Genomic DNA, 22,573 nt, shown 5'->3' on the forward strand with positions numbered 1-22,573 from the left:
TCTGTGCAGAGTGGACTAGGTCTGGGGCACTAGATCTTTGCAGAGTGGACTAGGTCTGTGCAGAGTAGACTAGGTCTGGGGCACTAGGTCTGTGCAGAGTGGACTAGGTCTGAGGCACTAGATCTGTGCAGAGTGGACTAGGCCTGGGGCAGGCTCTCTTTATACACAGTGCTTCATTTGGAAGGCAAAAACTAGTCCAAATATTTGAAAGTTGAGAGGAAGTCTCTTAAAACTCTAATATTTTGCTAGACCTAGAAGAGATAGAGGATTTAATTCCAAAGAAATATTAAGAGTGGGTGATTGCTGCAAAAGATAAGGAATAGTCATTTTCATCAGACTGCTATTTGGAGCTTGTTTTGACTAGAACATTTCGTTCATAGCATTTTTGCAACGTATATTACTTAAGAATAAATCACTGGAAAATAGAAATAGAATTACTAAATAAATTCAAGCTTTGATTGTAACTACTGTCGATGCTTTGCCACAAATATTTTTTTTTAAAGCATCTGCAGCATAAAGAAAATACAGAACCCATATTTGTACAGCGACTTCTTGAAGAAAAGAAGCTTCAAGACAGAGAAGAATCCTTTAAAAATATGTTTAAAGGTATTACTCCTCATTAGTCGTATGACTAATCATTTAAAAGTTTATCAAATTCACATTAGAGTTGAAATATTTCTGCATTAGGGAAATATCTATATTGACTTAAATACAGTGCCTTAAAAAGTTGAATTCTCTTTTAATAAATGATAGAAAAATTCTCTTCTGAAACTGCATAGAATCAATACCATAGAATTTTATATTGTCATCTAAAAATTCTGCTATTACATCAATGTATTTGACTGATATTTAAAGGCAGTGTTGTGTAGAGGCATAGATGCCATGCTTTCAAGGGCAGTTACTGATTCTTATCACATTAGAAGGAAACACTGAGAACAGGACAGTCTCCTGGCAAGCCTAGAAATGTCTTGTGACTTAGGGGCAATCCCCCAAGTAACTCAGTGTTCCAGAATGAGATAAGATCGGTCACTCACTAGTGAGCATGTGTTAAACACTGATGCTTGGTGCTCCTTCATGGGGGTTGTGGGGGAAGGAACATGTGAGGAACTAGCATGTGGCAATCCTTACGCATGCAGCCCTCAGAGGTCATTACTTGAACTCTCCACACCTGTTGTGTAAAACCTTAAATAGCCATTGCAGAGGGGGCTCAGGGCTCTCCTGTAGCTAGCACTTTAGTCCACATCCTGCCTGGGTCTTCCGTGCAGCGCTGTGAGGTATAGTGTCCCTGGCGGTGACAGTGTTGACATTTTTAGTAGACATGGGCTAGATATTACTCTTTAAACATAAAGCAGAAGAGGCTCAAGTGGCATGAGTTTCGAGTGATTTGTGGAGACAGAAGCAGTGACTAGGCTGCATCCTGATGGTCATGGACAGAGTGAGGTCCAGGAGTCAGATAGTCTGAAGCTCCAGGTCAGAGTCTTAATGCCTTCCAAACCTTGGAAGACACATAAACTGTAAAGTAATAAGGTTGTGGTGTAAATGCTGGAGTCAGCTGGTTCAGGGAAGTAGAAGACTTGGGTTTCTAAGGGCTCTTTCTACTCCTATCAAGTTGTCAGTCAATGGGACTTCCCATTCTACATCTAGCTCTACACATCTACAATTCTGCCGGTATCTATGCATGGACAATTAAATCACACAAGAAACTTGGAGACTGCAAAGCTCCCTCCAGTCTACCGAGGACTAGAAAACTGAATTCTAGAATGACCATAGATTTTTCAACTTTATCACAATGGAAAGGTACATATATTTCATGAAAAGCAATTGGGTAGGCCTAGGCGTTAAGCATTCAGGAATTAAGTTTTTACAAAATAATGCATTTTATGACAACATCAAATATTTAAGTGATCTTTTGGAAACACAGTAGATGAACCAACAGCTGGTCCTCTAAGAGCAAAAACCCTACTGTAAATACTTGACTTGACAGCTAGAGAAGATTCGGTTAAAAAACAAACAAACAACAACAAAGAAAAACCTTTTGAGATTGAGTAAAAAAAGAATTAAAAATATTTCTCTGACAAAACTCAACCCAAATAAAGCTTAGTAAACATTTCTATTGATAAATGTTTATTTGTTTTATAATGTTTCTTCTTACCTTGCTTGGAAGAAGGCTTTAATACAAGTTTGGGGGCAGAGGAAAATGTTTCTTAAAGCTGATTTTAGGATGAGTATATTTTTGGAGTTTAGGACTTTGGTAACTTATTTGATGATGTTTAAGGTCATTTTCTCTGGACACAGGTGCATATTCTGAATAATGTTTTAAGAACTAATATCTATGAACTACTAAGACATAGTAATAGTTCACAGGAAAGCCAGGTCATTATTTTATCAGCAGAAGCATACATCTCCACAGGGGGAGGGGGATTATAACAAACTTTTCTGTACAAGCAGAAAATAATTTATTGTCAAAATGAATACAGCCTGTTGGCAAGTTAAGATTGCTCAACTTATGATCCTTCAGTTTTAGGATGATGCTGATACAAAACGCCTTCAGTAGAAACTGTATTTCAAGTGCCCACAGGACTATTTTGGTTTTCTCTTTCAATACAGTGGTCAGTAAGGTTCATGAGATATTCAACTCGTTATTTTAAAGTGGATTATTTTGCCTGGCTGTAGGCTAATCTAAGTATTCTGAGCGTCTTTGAGGTGGGCCAGGCTAAGGTTCAGCAGGTCAGGGGTCCTAACTGTACTTCCACCTAAGATATTTGAATTCAGGATGGGTTTACTGTAAGGTGACCAGACGTCCTGCATTTTGTAGGACAGTCCCAATTTTTAACAATTTGTCCCGTGTCCTGCAGCATTTTAAAAAATCTTTCTGATTTTTGGAAAGAATGCATGAATGGGCGGGAGAACAGGAAGGGAATATACGGTTTTCAGCTGCCATGTGGCTATTTCACCAGGATATGAGTTTTATATTATTTTTGTTAATTTTATAATGTTAAACTGTAATAATAACAAATAATTGTTGAGAAGTGATTATTGAGAACTATTTATCAAAGTTTGCATTGTTGTCAGGCCCTGCCCTGCCCCACCCCCGCTCCACCCCCTTCAATGGTGTCCCACTTTACCAATGTTAAAATCTGGTCACCTTAGTTTACTGGGATGTGACCCATTTGTTAAACTGAGGAGCCTCTGCAGTTACCTCAACCTTCTCTTTGTTCAGTTGTCATCATCCCCAGCAAACGTATGTGCATTTCAATGCTTACATTAAAGTGTTGTAAAGCAGATACCGACTTGTTCCCATGATGGGTCTGATGACAGCCTCCACCACCACTGGCAAGTGCAAATGATGCCAGGCTCGGATGCAATTTTAAAAATGTAATAAATAGTCTAGTTCTTTGGAAGTTGTTTATACTCAGATTCAGCAGTGTAATGCAGGACCTTCCGAATATGTATTCATGCAACTGGCATTTTCATAAACTTAAAAAAAATTCTAGACTTCTGGTGCCCCTTGAAATATAGGAAGCATAGAGCACATTGGATATGAATTGGGAGGGGGAGAAGAGTAGGTCACGGTTGCCTCGTGGGTGCTGAGTGCCAAGTCCTGTGGGCCTGGGGATAGTCTCAGCCTCACTCAGCAGTGACAGGACCTGAAGGGCCCTGTCAGCATGCAGGGATGTCACCCCTTAAAGAGAGTTTTTATTGTACTACTCAGGATCCAGTTACAGTGGTACCAATAATAGGGACAGATATTGGACACTTTTTAAAAATAAATTAATTCTTTTTTACATTTTTTCAAGTTTCAGATTAATGCAAGGGTACAAATCATTAGGTTACAATGTTTGCATTTGTTAGGTAGAGCCCCTGTTGTAGTCGTGTCCCACATCCGTGAGGGGAGCCACACATCTGTACACTGTGCCCGGGAGGTGGGAGCACACCAATCCTCCCTCCTCCTCCCCCTCCCTGGACTCTTGAGTTTATGAATTTTATACCTGGATTTTCTGTGTCTAATATTTCCAATTTTAATGTTCCACTGGGCTTTGATACTTTCCATACCTAATTTGAATTGAAAAGAATAAAACATCCTTATTACTGGCAGAGTCCTCCTGCAGAGTGGCCAGTGAGCATAACTGCCTCCTCCTCATCCCCTGCCCCGTGTGCTGGCAGCTGTCCTCATTGTGGGGCAGGGTTGATTTCTGGAGCATTGTGCAGACCTGTCACTTCTAAACACCTGATCCGGTGGAACTACACGCGATGATAACAGCAAAGGCTTCTGTTTCTTTTCCTCTCTGTAAAAAGAGAACTAATCTGTGAGGCCTTTTGTGACACTGAAACTCAGTGGCTTTTGTCAAACATGATAGAACAGATAAAGGCTCCGTTTCCTCCCTGGTTGTCAGTGTCCTGGGCAGTCAGACTGGTGCCATCAAGCATTGTGTTTGGGTGGTCCTGAAACCTTGTCCCTTCATTCCTGCCTCCCCTGGGTGGCCATTTAGAACACCCACATATCCTTTTGTTTTGCACCAAAATCATTCTGTCTTCTGCTCTTGCATTTTGACCATCTTAAAGCAAAATAATTTGTGTTTCTTAAATAGATCAGAGTTACTGCAAAATTTTAGAGTCAGTAAAGACATAGGCTTTATAAAAGGAAACATTAAAGAAGGAAATTTTCTTAGCAATGATTCTAAACGATCAAATATATGCTGCTTTCTCTGCCTTATTCCACATTGCAAAACTCAAGCTTAATTATTTACAGATCAACAGGGTAAAATTGTATAGTGATGGGCACGTAGGTTGCTTCCATGACTTGGCAATTATGAATTGGGCCTCAATAAACATTCTAGTGTACATGTTTTTGTGGTAAAATGATTCTTGTTCTTCTGGGTAAATACCTAGTAATGGGATTGCAGGATGGAATAGAAAGTCTACTTTTAGATCTTTGAGGGTACTCCATACTTCACACAACCTAAATTCCCATCAACCTATGAATGGATCAATAAACTGTGGTATCATATGCTATGGGACACTATTCAGCCATTAAAAAGATGGAGACTTTACATCTTTTACATTTACCTGGATGGAGCTGAAATACATTCTTCTTAGTAAAATATATTTGTAGTTGAAATACAGTCTTCTTATCGTGAGAATGGAAAAATAAATATCCAATGTACTCCATGCTATTATGAAATCAACATGTAAACAATTACATGCTCATAAGAATGATAAAACACAAATATAGTCTAGTATGGGGGTAGAATGAGGCAGGAGGGGGCGGGAGAGGACGACTGGCAGAAGGGGGGGGCATGAGGCAGATCTCATCTAATGTGCACATTGTGAGGGTGTATAACACGCCCCCTAGGTGAGGGGCTCTTGTGCAAATGGAACTTTACCCTGAAAATGAGAACAATGTGCCTAATATTTGTACCTTCATATTAATTTGAAATAAAAAAAAGGAAATAAAATTGTGTTGTAAATTTAGGGATATATTTTCCTCCATGGGAGGCATCTCAGAATGCAAGCTTTAGACAGACTTGGGAAAAGTTATATATTCATTTCAAAATTTAATGTCTTTTTTGAAAAAAAAGAAACAATTCAAATTTAGGTAGAAATAGAAGTAAACAGTCCATGTGGCCCCTCCTGGTTCCAGCCCTCCTTTTAAAAATCATCAAAATTTGCATCTTGATATGAAGAGAAATATGTTAGTGTAAGTCTGTCTTCCCAGATGGCTCTAAAATACTGCCTCCCATAAAAGCAAAATACAGCTCGCAGTGCTGCAGAAGCTCAGTCTTCATTTCCATCATATATTTCTTTGCATTTAAGAGCTCATTTTGATGAGGTCATTATAATGATTCATTTCTGGAGTTTCTGTTGTATGCGGAGTTGCTGGAGAGCCTGGTACCTGTGTGCCATCAGGAGCGTGGCCAGAAGCAATTCAGCAGCCTACAGTTACTTGTGGGCAGGAATCACTTTTAAAATTTCCCATGAAGTTGAGATCCTGGAGGTTGGGGTCATTGTCTGGAGGGTGGGTGGCTCTTGGCCAAGAATAAGCACTGACTTACAGATCCTGCCAGGCACACGGGTGGTAGCCATGGGTGGCAGGAATGAGCTCCAGCTTATAGATTCCAGCAGGCATGTGGGTGACACCCATGGGTGGCCTTTCTCTCCTGGACATCTGGGATTGCAACAGAGAGGGAATGGGAGGAGCAAAGCTCCAGTTCAGGACGGCTTTAGGAGTCACTGCAGACTCTGTGTGCTCACCCAAGTGGTGGACAATGTGGAAATCTTTGGAAAAAGGTTATTTAAAAAGAGAGGAACAAATAAGATGATTGAAGCTCAAGAAATCACAGATGGACTTATCATGGTGGCCCATGCCAGTAATCCTAGCACTCTGGGAGGTCAAGGCACATGGGCCCCCAGATCTCAGGAGTTCTAGACAAGCCTGAGCAAAAGCAAGACCCCATCACTACTGAAAATAGAAAAATCATCTGGGCATGTTGGCAGACACCTGTATTCTAGTTACTTGGGAGGTGGAGGCAAGAGGATAGCTTGCGCCCAAGAATTGAGGTTTTTGTGAGCTATGATGTAATGGCACTCTACCCAGGGCAACAGAGAACAACTCTGTGTAAAAAAAAAGAAGAGACTTCACAAATGGTTACCAAATAAATAAACCCAGTGAAGCCCGAGATTTCTTTTCCCTTTTGTAAATTCTCAATCTTTTCATTTCTTCCTGTCCTTCAAGGAACAAAGAGCAACCCAATTTATCCCAGCCCTGATTTAATACCCATTCTACCTAGAGTTCTACTTTCTCTTCCTTTCTCTCTTACAGGTTTTGATCTAGTCAAGTGTGAGGACCCAGGCATCCCTAACTATGGCTACAGGATCCGTGACGAGGGCCACTTCACTGACACCGTGGTTCTTTACAGCTGTAACCCGGGGTACGCCATGCACGGCAGCAACACCCTGACCTGTTTGAGTGGGGATAGGAGAGTATGGGACAAGCCACTGCCTTCGTGCGTAGGTGAGTGGAGGAGCAGGTCCAGACTGCTGCACAGAGCAGGGCATCAGGCACTCACTGCACATCTCCTCACTCCACTTTGGAATTTCAACACACTTTCCAATGTGGGTTTTACATATTTCTAATATATATATGTGAGTGTGAATGTGTGGGTATGAGATTTCAGGTATGAAAAATAGAATTCCTGGTGCTATTTTATGGAGATGATGTGCATAGAGTTATTGTTAAATTATCACATGAACATTCATTGTTTTATGCTTTCAACTTCATATGGAGGATTCCTGTTTTCCATTAAGATAATGGTTGGGTAGAAGTACAGAAGAGACATGATAGAGATGATTGTGGTCTTTTTGCTGTGTATACAGTGCAGACATGATGGCTTTAGTTTTTGATAGTAATTAATAGAAACATGTGATCCCCAGAGTTGACATTCCTCTCTCTGTCTTTTGCAGCGGAATGTGGTGGTCGGATCCATGCTGCCACGTCAGGACGAATATTGTCTCCTGGCTACCCAGCTCCATATGACAACAACCTCCACTGCACCTGGATTATAGAGGCAGATGCAGGGAAAACAATTAGGTACCTGCACTATTTCCATTTCAGTGATTTGAGGGTAGAGACCTGTTTTCTTGTAGCAAAGGTAGCAGTACATTGATTATCCATAATTAAGCTTTTTGCACTGAAGAAGGAAAGGTAAAGTTCTAAAATTTTTGGTTGGTTCATTTGTCTACTTTGCAAGTCCTTTGAAATTTTGTTTTAAGCTATGTATGATAAATATGAAAAGAACATGAGTGTATCAGTTAGCTTTTGCTGTGTAACAGACTGTCCCCCCAAAATCTAGAGACTTGGGCAACAACTCTTTATTTGTGCATGACTTCATGCCTCGTCCAGATATTCATGGATCTGGATGAGGCTGGCTGGGGCTTGGTGGTTTCTTAGAAGTGGGGGCCTCATCTGGGAGGGCTTGGAGAGGAGGAACCCCTTCATGCTGGGTTTGTGCACCTGTAGTAGGCTACTCAGGGTGGAAGATTTCTAGCAGCAAGAGATGACCAACTTCAAACTTCTGCTGTGTTACACTTGCTAGTGTGCCATTTGCCAAATCAAGTCACATGAACCAGGCAAGAGTCAAGGTAGGAAGAAGTAGACTCCACCTCTCAATGAGCAGAGAAGGAAAGTCATATTGAAAAGGAGCTTGTATACAGGGATGGGAGGAATGTGTGATCATAGGCTAAGAAAATGTCTAAAAGATCATTAAAAATGGAACGAAATGGTGCCAACATTAAACAAAAAAGTGATCTGTTTTAATCATGAGTTCTAAGTTATTTTGTTGAGTTAAGCCAACAAAAACTGGTATTTTTAAAGTTCTTCACAATATAGTTGTGTTTAAAAGTATAGAATATAAAGAAAAATGTAATTCTTAAAATAAGTTATTTAATTATAGTTTTATTGAATAGTAAGAGATTATACAGTCCTTGGCAATACTTCCTAAAAATCTCTTTTTCTCTCAATTAAATTTACTCTTTTATTGCTGTTGTTTTAAATCTCCCTACAAAATTTACTTTTTAAAAACTCTGGCCCCAACAGCCATAATCCTGCTCTTGGGCTCACCAAACACCAAATTAATCTGTTTAGATAGCTCAGGTCTACCTTTATTTATGTAAAGTTAAAAAACAATAGAGGTCAAAGCCAGAAGCTTCTTTCTTAGGGAAGTCAAAAGATAAAAATATTCAGGAGCTGATGATTTTCTTCCTTATGCACAGAAGACACCCCCTCAAACTTAGTGATTTTCATTAAATGGCTGTCATAGACTCATGGTACTGCAACTCTATAACTCAGCAAAAATAAAATGGGATGAAGTTGAGTGAAAAACTGCATGCTCTATTCCATAATTCTTTTTATCTTATGACACCTACCTCCTCTGAAATTCATGTGCCTTACTTTTAATTTAATCATGTTAACATCTTGGGAGTGGGTTGAATTAGCATGGCACACATTGTTACCACTTAAAAACTCTTAAGAAAGATTCTTATAATGTATGGGGAGCCAAAAATAATTTTAAAAATAAACTTAAGGCATGTATATAATGAAAACATATTGGTCTTTTCTTATTTCTATTGCTGTAACACAGAGACTGGGTAATTTATAAAGAATATTTGTTTGGGTAATGGTTCTGGAGGCTGGAAAGTCCAAGGACATGATGCCAATATCTGGGAAGGGTCACTCCATGGTAGAAGGCATACCTGGCCAGAAACACACTTGAGACAGAGAAAATGGGGCCAAACTTCTCTTTTCATCAGTTTAATGCTGTAACTAACCTAATCCCACCATAAGGGCATTAATCCCTTTATGAGGGCATAACCACCTCTTAATATTGTTACAATGACAATTAAATTTCAACATGAATTTTGGTGATGACATTCAAGCCATAGCACATATTATTTTATGATAACTTTCTTAAAATTTTATGTGTCTTTTATCAAGATAAATGATTAACTGGATAATTATTGCTCTATTGGGACAATACTGAAGTGCATCTGAGTAACTGGATTTCACATTCTATATTCCTCATGAAACTCAATGAAGTCACTTTTCTTCTGAAAGAAATAAAATTAAATACTAGTTCTTAACTTTGAATTCCCGAACACTTGCTTTGAGTAATATAAAAACCATTCCACTGCTCTTGATTTTTAAAAACTGTAAAAATTATCTACAGTTAGCGAAATGACTTTACATAGAATTTATTTTCTTTGAGGAGATTTCAGTTTTGTGCTTTTCTTACAATTTTCTTTGTGATCCCCCCCCTCCCAGAATTAGAAGGGGCTCTTTCTTCCTCTGAAGGCAAACCAAGTGTTGATTCACTCTTCTCAGGTGAACTTACTCCATTGTTAATATCTTAATAAAAAAAGAGAAAAGAAATTAATAAATGCTGATTTTTAAGTAATACAAAAAGCACAACTTGTGTAATGTGCACTGACTTTAATGTTTGATAGTTAGCATTTGAAGAAAAGATATGTTGCATATGCCAATATGTTTTTCTAGAAAAGTTTTCTAATCATACATATCTTTCAAATACATTATCAAATTTATTGTTTTAATTTTTCTTATTGTTTCAGGTTAATTTGAGGGTACAAAGAATTAGGTTACAATGCTTGCATTTGTTAGGTAGAGTCCCTCTTATAACTGTGTCCCACCCCCAGAGTTATACATACATTGTGCCCGTGAAGCGGGAGCACACCCAAGTCCCTCCCTATTCCTCTCTCCCCATCCCCTTATTCCCACACCTCTCACCGTGAATTGATTTGAGTTTTTCCTTTATGTGAGCAGGAATTAGATCACCTACTCGCTTCATATTAGCATTGAGCACATTGGTTTTTGCTTCTTCATTCTTGTGATATTTTACTAAAAAGAATGAGTTTCTATTCAATCCAGGTTCATACAAAAGATGTAAAGTCTCTATCATCTTTTTAATGACTGAATAGTATTCCATGGTATACATATACCACAGTTTGTTAATCCATTCCTGGGTTGGTGGGCATTTGGGTTGTTACCACATACATTATCAACTTTATGAACATAATATTTTTAATTTAAGGTATGAACTGCTTAGAAAGGAAGGAGTTCCTTATTAGAATTAGGAAGGGGAAAGTATCAGTATTTATAATTAATTTACTCAATTGAAATTTAACTTCACCCCAAAAGTATTTCTGGCTATTGAGCAGCTCTTCATTAAGAACATAAATGTATTATTTTAGTATGATAGTTTGGAAAATAACATAATTATATTGTATAATTGTAGACTCAAAATCAGAATAATACTCTGAAAAAAATAGAATCTGGTCTTAGCCTTCATATTTCCTTGCTAGCTTACTCTTAGCTGTATCACTGGCAACACAGTCAATATTACCTACAATGTTTATTTTAAAATTAGGAATGCATCATCCTCATAAACATGATTGCAGGGATTAATGTAAGTATTGACTTTTTAAAACATAAATGGAATTCATTATCATGAATTCATACTCTGATTTGTTAAGATAGATGTTTTCACTCTCAAGGAATGGATAAACAGTAGGATTTGGGAACATATTAAAGGGGTGGTTTCAATACTTCAGGCCAATTTTTATCAGACTTCTTTTATTTTACTGAAGCCCATAGAAATTTCTGATTATATATTTCTGTGACTCTATTTTGTGCTAACAGAATACCCCCAAATAGTTACTATTATGGGGCATTTTGGTCTGGAAGAGGTTTGTAATTTTAATATATATGCTGTAAAGCCGTTACCTGAGCCAAATTTAATTAAAAGTCTAATCACAACACATTATAGTAAATGTAGCCCCGTTAAGAGTTACGTAAACATTTCTCCAAGGGACACAGTGTATTTTTTACTAAGCCCAGCTATGATTTATATAATAGAGGTAACATCGTTATAAACATCCAGTGGCATTAGTAGGCTGGGTTTCTCATAATCACACGTGTACATTGTTCCTGAATTTGAATTGCTCTTCTGCAAGTGTAATTGTCTGGAAAGCTCACTTTGAATGTATTTCTGCTCCTAACTGTTTACAGGAAATTGAATTTGGAGTATAGATGAAGGGAATTCTTTTTAATAAGCTCATGCTGTATTCAAAGCATTATAGGCATATCAAAACTTTATCAAGGTGTCCAACTTTAAGCAGACTTTTAAAGGAAGTTAACAGGTGGTTTGCTGATCACAGCGCCCCCTGGTGGTGCTTTTCTGGATTTGCTTTCTGTCAGAGCCAAGATACAGAGTGATTAGTGTGAGATGCGGTTTGGAGATTCAGGAAAATTTTAATCCATTTATGGCCAGCCTTCGAGATCCTGGGAAGAAATATCATCAAGAGAAAACTTCAAACAAATGATCTCCCTTCACTACATGTGTATCCCTAGTTTCCACCTAGAGCCTCAGTACATGAGGTTGGAATACAGGTCGGGACGTTTTGAAGAGCTGACAGACAGGTGTGGGGCTGGTCAGTGATTGGAGCAACTCAAATTCCTGCATTCGGATTAAGGTCCCATTTTTTTTTTCTTTGGTAGATAAAGTGAAGAAATTACTAGCCAATAGAATTTCAGTCGTGGAATTCAAAGTGAGCAGCAGAACTATGTAGCCTGCCCCTGAATATCATTGGTCCTCCTGGTCTCCTGAACCCGGGAGCAGCTGCTGAGTGTTGCCCACTTTAGCAGCAACTGGGAAAATAATTAATCCAAGGGGAGTGCTCACCTCACACACTTTGCAGGGCTCAGATACCGCCCTTTAGTTAAATAACGTGAGCCTTTAGCCCACATAGCTCCCATTTCTGTGGCCATGGCATGTGAACCATGAGGAATTACACAGGAGACAGATTTTCTGTTGGCTCTTTGTTAGCCAGATCACTCTGTCAGTAGCAGAGGTGCGTTGTCGTAAGTGGCTAATCACAACCTGTCTTGCAGTGTCGGCTGGTCACTGCCCACAGTTCAGGCACAGACGGCGGAGTGAGCGGCCTTCTTGCTTTCTTGCCCTTCAAGGATAAACTCAATTAATGCTTCGCAAAATGGATCTTCTGAAGATGGAGTTGAATAAGGAAGATAGAAGTGTAGAGAAGAACTGAGCAGTGATAGCCTGGGACGTGAAATTTGCATCCCAAATAAATGTAGTTTTGTGAGAGCTGACAATGACGGCCAAGGTGCCTCAGAGGAATCCTGGATAGGCGCTGAGAAAAAGGAGTCGTCCCAGAAGTGGGCTCCAGAGAAACACGTTAATGATGCCTCTACCGATATTCAGGATATGAAAAGCACAAAAGGTGCAGCAGTGGGAGCTCATCCAGACTTCCCAGATATCTTATTTTCCCAACTCCCTGTGGTCAACTCTTCACAATATGCTCCAAATACCCCACATTCCTCGTTACTGATACGGTCCACACAGGCCTGTTTTCACCCCTCACCACCATTTCTATTAGTGTCTTCCTTCCTCTCACATGAGAAGCCCCTAAATGCAACCCCTGCCCACCTGCCCATCTCTGCAGCCCTCCCCAGCCAGAGCTTCGGACCTCTTCATGCCTCCTAACTGACCTCCCTGAGAGTGCTGGCTGTCATCTGGGGCTCCCACTCCAAGGAACTTGCTTTATTTTCTTTATTAGAAACTTATTTTACGTATCTATAAAACTAGTGAGACTGAGAGATTGGAAACAGTTAAAAAAATATATATATATAACCTCATTACTAGACGTCAAAGTTAACATGCTGACAAATGTCTTAGTCTGTGGTGTGGACCTGTGTAATTAAACATCATCTCTCCAGTTGGTTGTTTATGCTATTTCTAATTTTTTATATTATGCATGTATATGATGATATGGCAAGTAGTCCTATAAGTAAATCTTAACTTATATTGATAATTAAATCCTTAAGATAAATGCCTAGCAAAGTCTTTTGTTGGCTCAAATGGTATGACCATTTTCACATGTGTGAATATAAGTCTTTCTATTAAGCAAAACTGGTCATTTTACTTACCTACTTAAAAACAAAATTATTTTGATTGCTTATTATACGCAGAATAAATTCAAGTTTTTTGGCCTGGCTTTCAAGGTTATTGATTTTTCTTTATTTTGAAATAACAAAGCTATACACAATGGAAAAATTCCTAAAAGTAGTTTTCTGTAATCCTAGACATCAAAGATAATTACAGTTAAAAATATGTATATTTTTATAATTTTCTATGCAAGTACAAATATGTAAAATTTGACTTATTTGTACATTTATTCAATTATTTTCATTAATATAGCAACATTCTCTAATATTATTCTGGCAGTTTGTTTTCAGTTCATAAATGTGGCCAGATGTTTGTGTCTGTATTTGTAATTCTACCTCCTTCTATTTAGCAGTTGAATAGAATCCTTAATGTTCTAAGTTGTTCAAACTGTACCCTTTGGGGATATTTGGACAGTTTGCAGTTTTTGCATTGTTATAAGTAACGTGACCATCCTCACAGGATGTCACCACTAAGGTACGTTCCGGGATGAGTTTCTAGAGCTGCACTGGCTGTGTGAGCACATTTGAATCTTTATAAAGCTGTCACCAAATTGCTTCTAAAAGGGCTGTAAATGGCCACCAACAGTGTCCAAAGTTGTCATGTTTCCACCTTTACTCTGAAACTGGATGAAGACTCTGTAATCTTTACCAGTCTGTTCAGGAAAAACCTCTTCAAAATATTTTTTTTGTTAAATTTATTTATGACATATATATATATATTTGTTTATTTATTTATTTTTTTGCAGACAGGGTCTCCACTGTCACCCTTGGTGGAGTTCCGTGGTGTCACGGTTCACAGCAACCTCCATGTCCTGGGCTTAGGTGGTTCTCTTGGCTCAGCCTCCCCTTATTTTTTGGTTGCAGTTGTCACTGCTGTTTGCAGGCCCAGGGCCAGCCTCGGTGTATGTAGCTGGCATGCTACTCACCGAGCAATGGACACGGAACCATATTTTGACTTCTTGACATTGGAATGTATCTATGTGTTTAGTGACTTTTTCTTCTCTTTGCTCTTTGCCTCCGACCTAAACCCTTTGTCTGCTGGAGCCATACACGCCTCTTCCTCCGTGGGGACTTCCTTTTGCACTCCGGCTCCGGGCAGCTGTCCCCATGCCCTCCCCACACACGTCCAGCTGACGTCTCAACTCCACAGGTCCTAGGCAGACTCGCTGGTCTTTGCCATCCTGCAAACTTTCTCCTGCCTCTTTCTCAGCTGGGTTGATGGCAACCCCCACCTTTCTAGGGTCTGAGTCAGACACTTCCTCTCCTTCTCACCTTGGCCTCGCACCATCCTGTTCTCTCTCTTCAAAATGCACCGGGAATCTGACCCCACCCCCAGCTCTTGCACCGCCAGGCTGTTCTCAGCACACACACCTCTCCTGTGGATTACTCAGGAAGTTCACGACCTCTCATTTGCCCCGGGTGGGCTGCTGTGAGCAGAGCAGACACAGTAAGTTCTTCAATATGTAAGTGAGACAACTAAACTCTCAGTTCTAGTCCACCAGACTAGAACTGAGGTCTTGTAGTTGTTCTCAGAGTCAAGGCTGAACTAAGGGTATCTCTTAGTCAAGGGTATCTCTTTAACTTAGCCAGCTACTTGGAACTCAGGGACATCGCTCCAATGCCAAACTTGGATTAGTCCGACAGAAGAAGGACTTTCAGTAAGGAGCTAACGGTTCTTTCTCCAGGCTTGTGTACCGCGCTGAGACATTGCCCCAGTAAGAGACGAAATCCTCGAAACCGCCTGTGCGGCGCTCCCTGGACCAGGCCTCCCCACTGCCCCGTCCGCAGCAGCTGCTCTGCCCGGATCCCGGCCCTCCCTCTCAGTCTTCTCCCTGCTGTGTCTACACTGGGTCCCTGGACGTTCCCAAATGTGCAGGCTGCACGCGGCATCTTGCCAGGCTGGAGTCTTCCGTCACGTGGAGTCACTAGCACCCTTCTCTCCTCGGGACTCTGCTCCTCTCCGCTCACTGACAGGCCTTTTTTTAGAGCAGGCCTTCACCTTTCTGCACACGCTGCCCCCTCCAGACTCCTGAAGCTCCGTTTCTGCTCCTCTTCATTCTCTCTTCTTGGATTGCGTTTGCCACACGCTCCACTTGGTGTTCTTTACTTACTCGTTACAGATGCTGTTGCTTCTCCGTCTCCTCATTACAACATAAACTCCAGGAAGGCAGGTCCTTTGCTCAGTCTCCTGGGGCCACCACAGTCCTCAGGAGCTGCGTGGGGCCCTGCTGGTGCACACTGAGCGTCTGCGGGGCTGTTGAGCGGCACTCAGCAGGGAGCCTCGTGGGCATGAAAGACCAGCAGCCTCGAGAATAGTCAGGGAGCTGTAATTTAGACGGGTGCCGTGCCACAGCCATCAGCTTCCTGTGTGTGACAGTCTGGTGGCGTCAAACCTGGTAGAGCTGTCAGGACACGGCATTTGTGCATTATCGTGAGGCTAAGCGTCATTAGACTCAAAAGCAGAACAGCGTGGTAATTCTCATTTTTGATGGAAGGTCCTTGGATCAGGGCCCCAGCCTGTCTACTGAGACAGCATTTACCATAACTAAGAAGTGGAAACTGTCTTCCAGTCGAGTATCGAAAATAAAGCACTTACCCCACTGCCTCACTGCTTTTGAAGAAAATTAGTGAAACTTGACATTGTTTGGCCTGGAGGATCCCGCACACCATTGGATGGAAAAGCTAATGGAAAATGATTCAAGTGCATGCAGGCAAATGAGATTTATTGTGTGGTTACTGTTACCCACACAAGTTGGAGTATCTGTTGTTTAGGGAATGAAGTCTGCACGTGCAGGTACACACATGCAAATTATGAAAATATTACAGAGATGAAGGTAGCGCTGGCTACTTCAGAGGGGGCATGAGAGAAACACAGATGAATTAGTGAAGTGGAGGGGAAGAATGGCTGTGTTGAGATTTTAGGTTTTAAAAAAAGATCTGAAGCAAATAGGTGAAGGTGTTAACTATATCAATAAATAAATGCCTGTTGCATTCTACACTTTTCTCTATCTTTCTATGTCCATCTTTCTATGGACATATAAAAATTTTGCATATTTGATAAATCATAGGCATGATCCCAGCAATCACCTTCCCTCCACCCATCCTCCCCCCTCCCCTCCCTCTTCCCTTTCCCTGTATTCTTGGTCTAAAATTGGGTTATAGCTTTCCTATGGTAGCTAAAAATTAGTTTCATAATAGGGTTGAGTACATTGGATACTTTTTCTTCCATTCTTGAGATACTTTGCTAAGAAGAATATTTTCCAGTTCCATCCATGTAAACATGAAGGAGGTAAAGTCTCCATCTTTCTTTATGGCTACGATTTATCCTATAAGGGTACATGTGAATCTTTCTAAATGTGGAATATAAATGTCTTAACACAGCAACTATGAGAATGACATGAAGGCTGTGTTGGCCAGTGGATGAAAGTATTTCAAATTGTATATGGAAACAACACACTGTACCCCATGATAGTATTAATGTACACAACTATGATTTAATAAAAAAATTGCATATTTTGTGCTTACACAAGGTGAAGTGAATGTTTTCTTTAAATCCATATGTGCAAAGTAAAGCAATTGAGACTTGGTTGCAGCGTCTCCTATGTCATCCGCTGTGACTGCGTCTCCCTAACAACTGACGCACCATAAACAGCAAATTAAAAAACATAAACCACCTCATTTAGGAAATGCAGATTTCTGTTGATATTTTAGCTAAACTCTTTTATTTGTTTCATTTGCCATAAATAGGGCAGCATGTGAGTTGCTGCCTCTAACCGTTTGTTTTCTGGGGCATAGCGGTCTTTAAGTTGCTTTGGGAAATATCATAAGCCTGATAGACGTGTGTGAAAATGTTACAAAGAGGAGAGTTTATGTTATACGTTTCTGCCTTTGTGTTGGTAGCTCCAATAAGGTATTTCTTCCTGAAAATAAACATTTTTAGAGGTAAGTACAACTGAGAGCAGACCATGGAGACGTAAGCAGAAATCGTCTTGTGGCAGGACCCGCTTGGCAGGCTCCTTTCCTGGTGTGGGCGCCGCCTCCGAGCCGGGTGTTCTGAGAATACTGCTGACATGCACACAAGCTGACTTTGGTCGGCTTAAGACAAAGCTTTGTCAAACCCTGCTTTGGTTTGTCTGCCCTAGGAAGCTTTGAGTGATAAAAGGCTCGGGTAGTCTCTAAAGGAATTGTTTCATCCTTAAATAGATAACTGGGCATCTACTCAGCTCTGTCTCTGCATCCCGGACAGACTGGGTAGTTTGTGAGATATTCTAATCTGGATAGGTGACTTAATTTCTATTTGCTCATCCTTAATTGTCAAACAACACCCAGACACATTTTGGCGGGGTTTTGAGAAACTTAAGTGAGCGTCTGTTGACGCTGTAATTTGGTGGGGGACGCGCTCTCGTCCTGATTAAACCCACGAGCTGCTCTCTCTCCTGCAGCCTCCACTTCATCGTCTTTGACACCGAGACGGCCCACGACATCCTCAAGGTGTGGGATGGACCCGTGGACAGCAACATCCTTCTGAAGGAGTGGAGCGGCTCTGCCCTGCCCGAGGACACTCACAGCACCTTCAACTCGCTCACCCTGCAGTTCGACAGCGACTTCTTCATCAGCAAGTCCGGCTTCTCCATCCAGTTCTCAAGTAGGTGGCAGGGCCCGCTGCTGCTCCATCCTGGCATCAGGTCTTGTCCTAAACATAGAACCCATTCCTGTTCTTAAGCCTCCCCTTAAGTGGATGTGACCTTCGTTGGGTGTAATTTGAAGTTTGTGAAGAGTATATTATGGGGAAGAAGAAATTTCTTTTCTACCCCATCCCTGGGTTCATGGCTGAGGCTTTCCTAGGACCTGTGGAGTTGAGAAAGGTGTAAATGAATGTGTTTGATATAAGTTTGCATAACCTGGAAGCCTTCAGAAGTGGTCCTCCAAAGACAGAGGAAATGCTGCTTGTTTTCATGAGCAGTCATGCTCAGTGAGGCGAGGACCAGAGGGTGATCTAATGGTGGGGGCCGGGCCTCACAAGGCCAGTCTGCCCCGGCTGCTGGCATCTCCACCTGCTCTGCAGGGACAGGGGCGCCCTCTAGAGGGAGGGCTGATAACCTGCTTCTCAAGCTGCTCAGGGAACGCTTTCTGGCCTGCTTTGGGGCCTGCTTTGGGGAAGGCCTGCTTTGGGGAAGACGGGAGGAGGTGAGAGGAACCCTTGGGCTTTATTTTGCAGTGTTGTGTCCTGAACCCTGTCAGAAGCAAAACAACAGTGTCAGGAAATTCGGTTCATTATAGATGGGGACAGGCCATGGATCTACTCGGTTATATATTAAAAAATATGCATTTAAAAGTTTCAGTTAATCTGTAAATATATAAACTTGCCTGCGAGACAGATGTGGGTCTCTACTTGGGTGTAAGACTTACCTTCCGGCTGCTTCCTAAGCTGGTCTCGGTTCCACATTCCCCAGTTACCCTGGGCTGACTCCTGTGTGACGGGGTCTCTGTGCTTGCTACCAGCCTGCTAAGCAGATGTGTTTTAATTTGTCTACCCTCCGCCTCCCTTGCAGAAGTGTCCTCCTGCATTTTTTCTCGCCTTGGGGCTAAGGTTTCAAGCAGCTAATAAGAGAGAGTAACCTCTGCTGAATTATTAGTGTGAAATCACATTTGCACACTTGAACTATTATCTCCTAAAGATAAGTTCTGTCTTCACTGTCTAGCTCACGTTTAATGAATAGTTTCCTGAGAAAGAAGAGTGGAGATATTTTGTGGAAGTTCAACCTCTTAGTGCCCTTCAAATGGCACCATGTGGAGATGCCATATAATTTCGTAGCACACAAGGGCGGCTATTGTCGTAAAACAAGTGAAATTTGCACACAAACACATTTAGACTCAATTTATCTCTTGGCAGGTCTCTGGCAAGCCACATTTAGGATTTACATAAGAAAATTGCCTTAGGTCAATTTAATGCTTTAAAAGGTTGCTAATAAAATTGAGGTTACAGTCGGCACGATTTTTTTTACCTCTGTTCACTGTGTTTTGAAGCGTCATTTGCAACATGTGGCTGTGGAATAGTATTCTTATATGGTGGTGCAATTTTCACTGGTCTGTGGCAAAAATACGAGACTAAGTTTGCTCTAGCTATCCTGCCTGGAGGGGAAAAATTCCTTCACTTTTGATTATGTCACTTTTCTTTTTATTGTGATATAAAATTCCCTTTGCAATGGTGGCAAGATCAGATGGCAGATTTGTGATTTATTGTCCTTATTTGGCAAAACAAAATGTTGATAAGGTTACGAGGTTATGGGCTAGGTTCATTTATCTCCCCTTTCCATTCCATATTCTCCTGGTACATTTTTTTATAGATCTTATATTTTAGAGTAGTTACAGGTTCACCACAAAACCAAGGTGAAGGAATTTCCTGTAAAATTGAGACCACTGCAGAGAGTCCCTCTATGCCCCCCACCCTGACATGTGCACAGTCTACTCCCCACACACCCCCAGAGTGGGGCATTGTCACCATCTGTGACATGTTGGTGAACCATTATCACCAAAGTGCATCGTTTCCCTAGGGCTCACTCTTGGTGGTATGCCTTCCATGGTTTGGAACAAACATGTCATGACTTGTGCAGTGACACCATTGCAGTGTCACTCGGAGCCTTCCACTGCCCTGAGCACCTCTGTGCTCCTCCTGTCCATCTCCCGTGGTGGTAGGCATCAATCTTCCTCCACGTCTTTCCGTGGCTTGAAGGATCATTTCTTTTGAGTACTGAATAATATTCTATTACCTGGATGGACCTCAGTTTATTTATCCATTTACTTACTGAAGGACATCTCAGATATTTCCACATTTTGGCAATTACGTGTACACCTTCTATGAGCTTCTGGGCCCAGGTTTGTGCACAGGACATAAGTTTTCAAGTCATCTGGGTAAACACCCAGGAGCAATGTTGTTGGGTTATATGGTGTAAAAGGAGGCTTAGTTTTATTCCTGGCCTTTTTAAATCATCCCTTAAAAAACACCTCTTGTGGAAACCCAGAAATCCCCTCTTTTTCCATATTTTCTTCCTAATTCTTTCCTTTCCGAGGACATCATCCTAATTTGAGTTAAAGAATAAGACCCTTATTATGTTTATTTGAGGAGTACAGATATTTTTCTTCTCCTCGTATAATTAATTAATATATTATTTTTTTAGGGAGCAATAAGCATAAACACACCCATAAAAATTCCTACAGAAATGAAAGTTCCTTAATTTTATTTCCTTCAGTTTTCTGTGTGTATTAATTTGAAACATATAAACTTGTCATTTCTGTAGGTAAAAATGATTGACTGCTGGTAATTGTGTATGGTTTAATGGAACACTTGGATGTGATCCATGCCCCCAACCCATTACTAGTTAATAAATCCCCCAGTCTAGTATAGACTTTGAAAAATATCATTTTAGGGGAGAAATTACAATGTTGACTATGAGGTTTATTATGAATGAGTTTATACGAGATTGCATTTACAAGTTTATTGAAAGTAAAAAAATAAATAAAAAGATATAAAAGCACAGCCTAGACTGGGACTCAGGAAATTTGGGTTTTTATCTTGCTGTCTCATGATTTAGAGGCAACTTTTCTCTCTGCTCTTATTGCTTTATTTACGAAATGAAGACATGTTCTGGTTTCTGTGGACATTTGCATTTTTTAAAGCTCCACTCTATCCTCCCTTCACTACTCAGATCCACTCTCTCCCTCTTCTCTGTGGCTTTGAGGCAAACCCGTGTGAGCCCCGCCCTCTCAGAGGTCTTCCAGTGGGGCGTTCCAGGGAGAGAGTGGGTCAGGGTCCTGGGCCTCTGCTCCCTGCTGCAGGTTCTCTGGGCAGGCTGTGCCTCTCAATGAAACCTCGCTGCTTTGCTTAAGCTACCGCACTACACATCTCCAGATTTCTACACCCTTCCAGGTGGCTGCCCTTCTTACCAGGATTCCCAAACTCACCTTTATAAAGAATCTGCCTCAAACAGACCTATAGGAAGTGTGCCATATTGCTCATGCCAGGCCCTAACTAACACAATTCCACAAAGAACATTGGCAATCTAATGAAATGGCCACAAACGTGCCCCACTCTTGGGTATCTTTGTGAGTGTGTGTGTGTGTGTGTGTGTGTGTGGAGAGAGCCACAGTACACAAAATCAAAATATATTCAATGCTGTTGGTGGCTCCCCTGCACTCACAATGATAGGAAGTTCAATATCAGTCTATTTATAGAAGCCTCTTCCCAGTTTTGATTACCAGGGAGCTCCGTGATAAATTCAGGGTGGGAGAGGCAGGAAAGGACCTGGTCCTATCCTTGCAATGGGCATGATAATCACTCTCCCTTCAGGTCAGGTAGCACAGATTTCACCTGGGCAGCCACAGGAAGCCACCCCACCATGATTCTCTCTGAAGATCTCAGGCCTCAACCCAGAGACATACCTTGACAGTCCAAGGCCCAGAGCTCAGCAGGCCACCTTGGATCACCCATTCACTCACTGTAATTTGAAGTTAGCCTATTCTGGGAGCTCAGATCACCCATCCACTCCCCATGAGATGAAGTTAGTCTATTGTGGGAGCTCAGATCACCCATCCACTCCCCATGAGATGAAGTTAGCTCACTGTGGGAGCTCAGATCAGCCATCCACTCCCCATGAGATGAAGTCAGTCTACTCTGGGAGCTCAGATCACCCATCCACTCCCCATGAGATGAAGTCAGTCTACTCTGGGAGCTCAGATCACCCATCCACTCCCCATGAGATGAAGTTAGCATACTCTGGGAGCTCAGATCACCCATCCACTCTCCATGAGACAAAGTTAGCCCACTGTGGGAGCTCAGATCACCCATCCATTCCCCATGAGATGAAGTTAGTCTACTCTGGGAGCTCAGATCACCCATCCACTCCCCATGAGATGAAGTTAGTCTACTCTGGGAGCTCAGATCACTCATCCACTCCCCATGAGATGAAGTTAGCCCACTGTGGGAGCTCAGATCACCCATCCATTCCCCATGAGATGAAGTTAGCCCACTGTGGGAGCTCA

General features: G+C 41.3%; 1 protein-coding gene across 1 annotated transcript in view; it reads left to right on the plus strand.

Moving 5' to 3' along the window:
- CSMD1 (CUB and Sushi multiple domains 1) overlaps positions 1-22,573 on the plus strand; it is a 1,810,668-nt gene that overhangs the window by 1,514,380 nt on the left and 273,715 nt on the right. Inside the window, exons 24-26 of the mRNA XM_023517585.1 lie at positions 6,821-7,012; positions 7,462-7,588; positions 17,977-18,179. Of these exons, the coding sequence (XP_023373353.1) occupies positions 6,821-7,012; positions 7,462-7,588; positions 17,977-18,179 (522 nt within the window). The remainder of the gene's footprint in view (positions 1-6,820; positions 7,013-7,461; positions 7,589-17,976; positions 18,180-22,573) is intronic.

This window comes from Otolemur garnettii, unplaced genomic scaffold, assembly GCF_000181295.1.
Source record: "Otolemur garnettii isolate 467f Iridium unplaced genomic scaffold, OtoGar3 scaffold00114, whole genome shotgun sequence".
In the NCBI taxonomy this organism is placed as follows: Eukaryota; Metazoa; Chordata; class Mammalia; order Primates; family Galagidae; genus Otolemur; species Otolemur garnettii.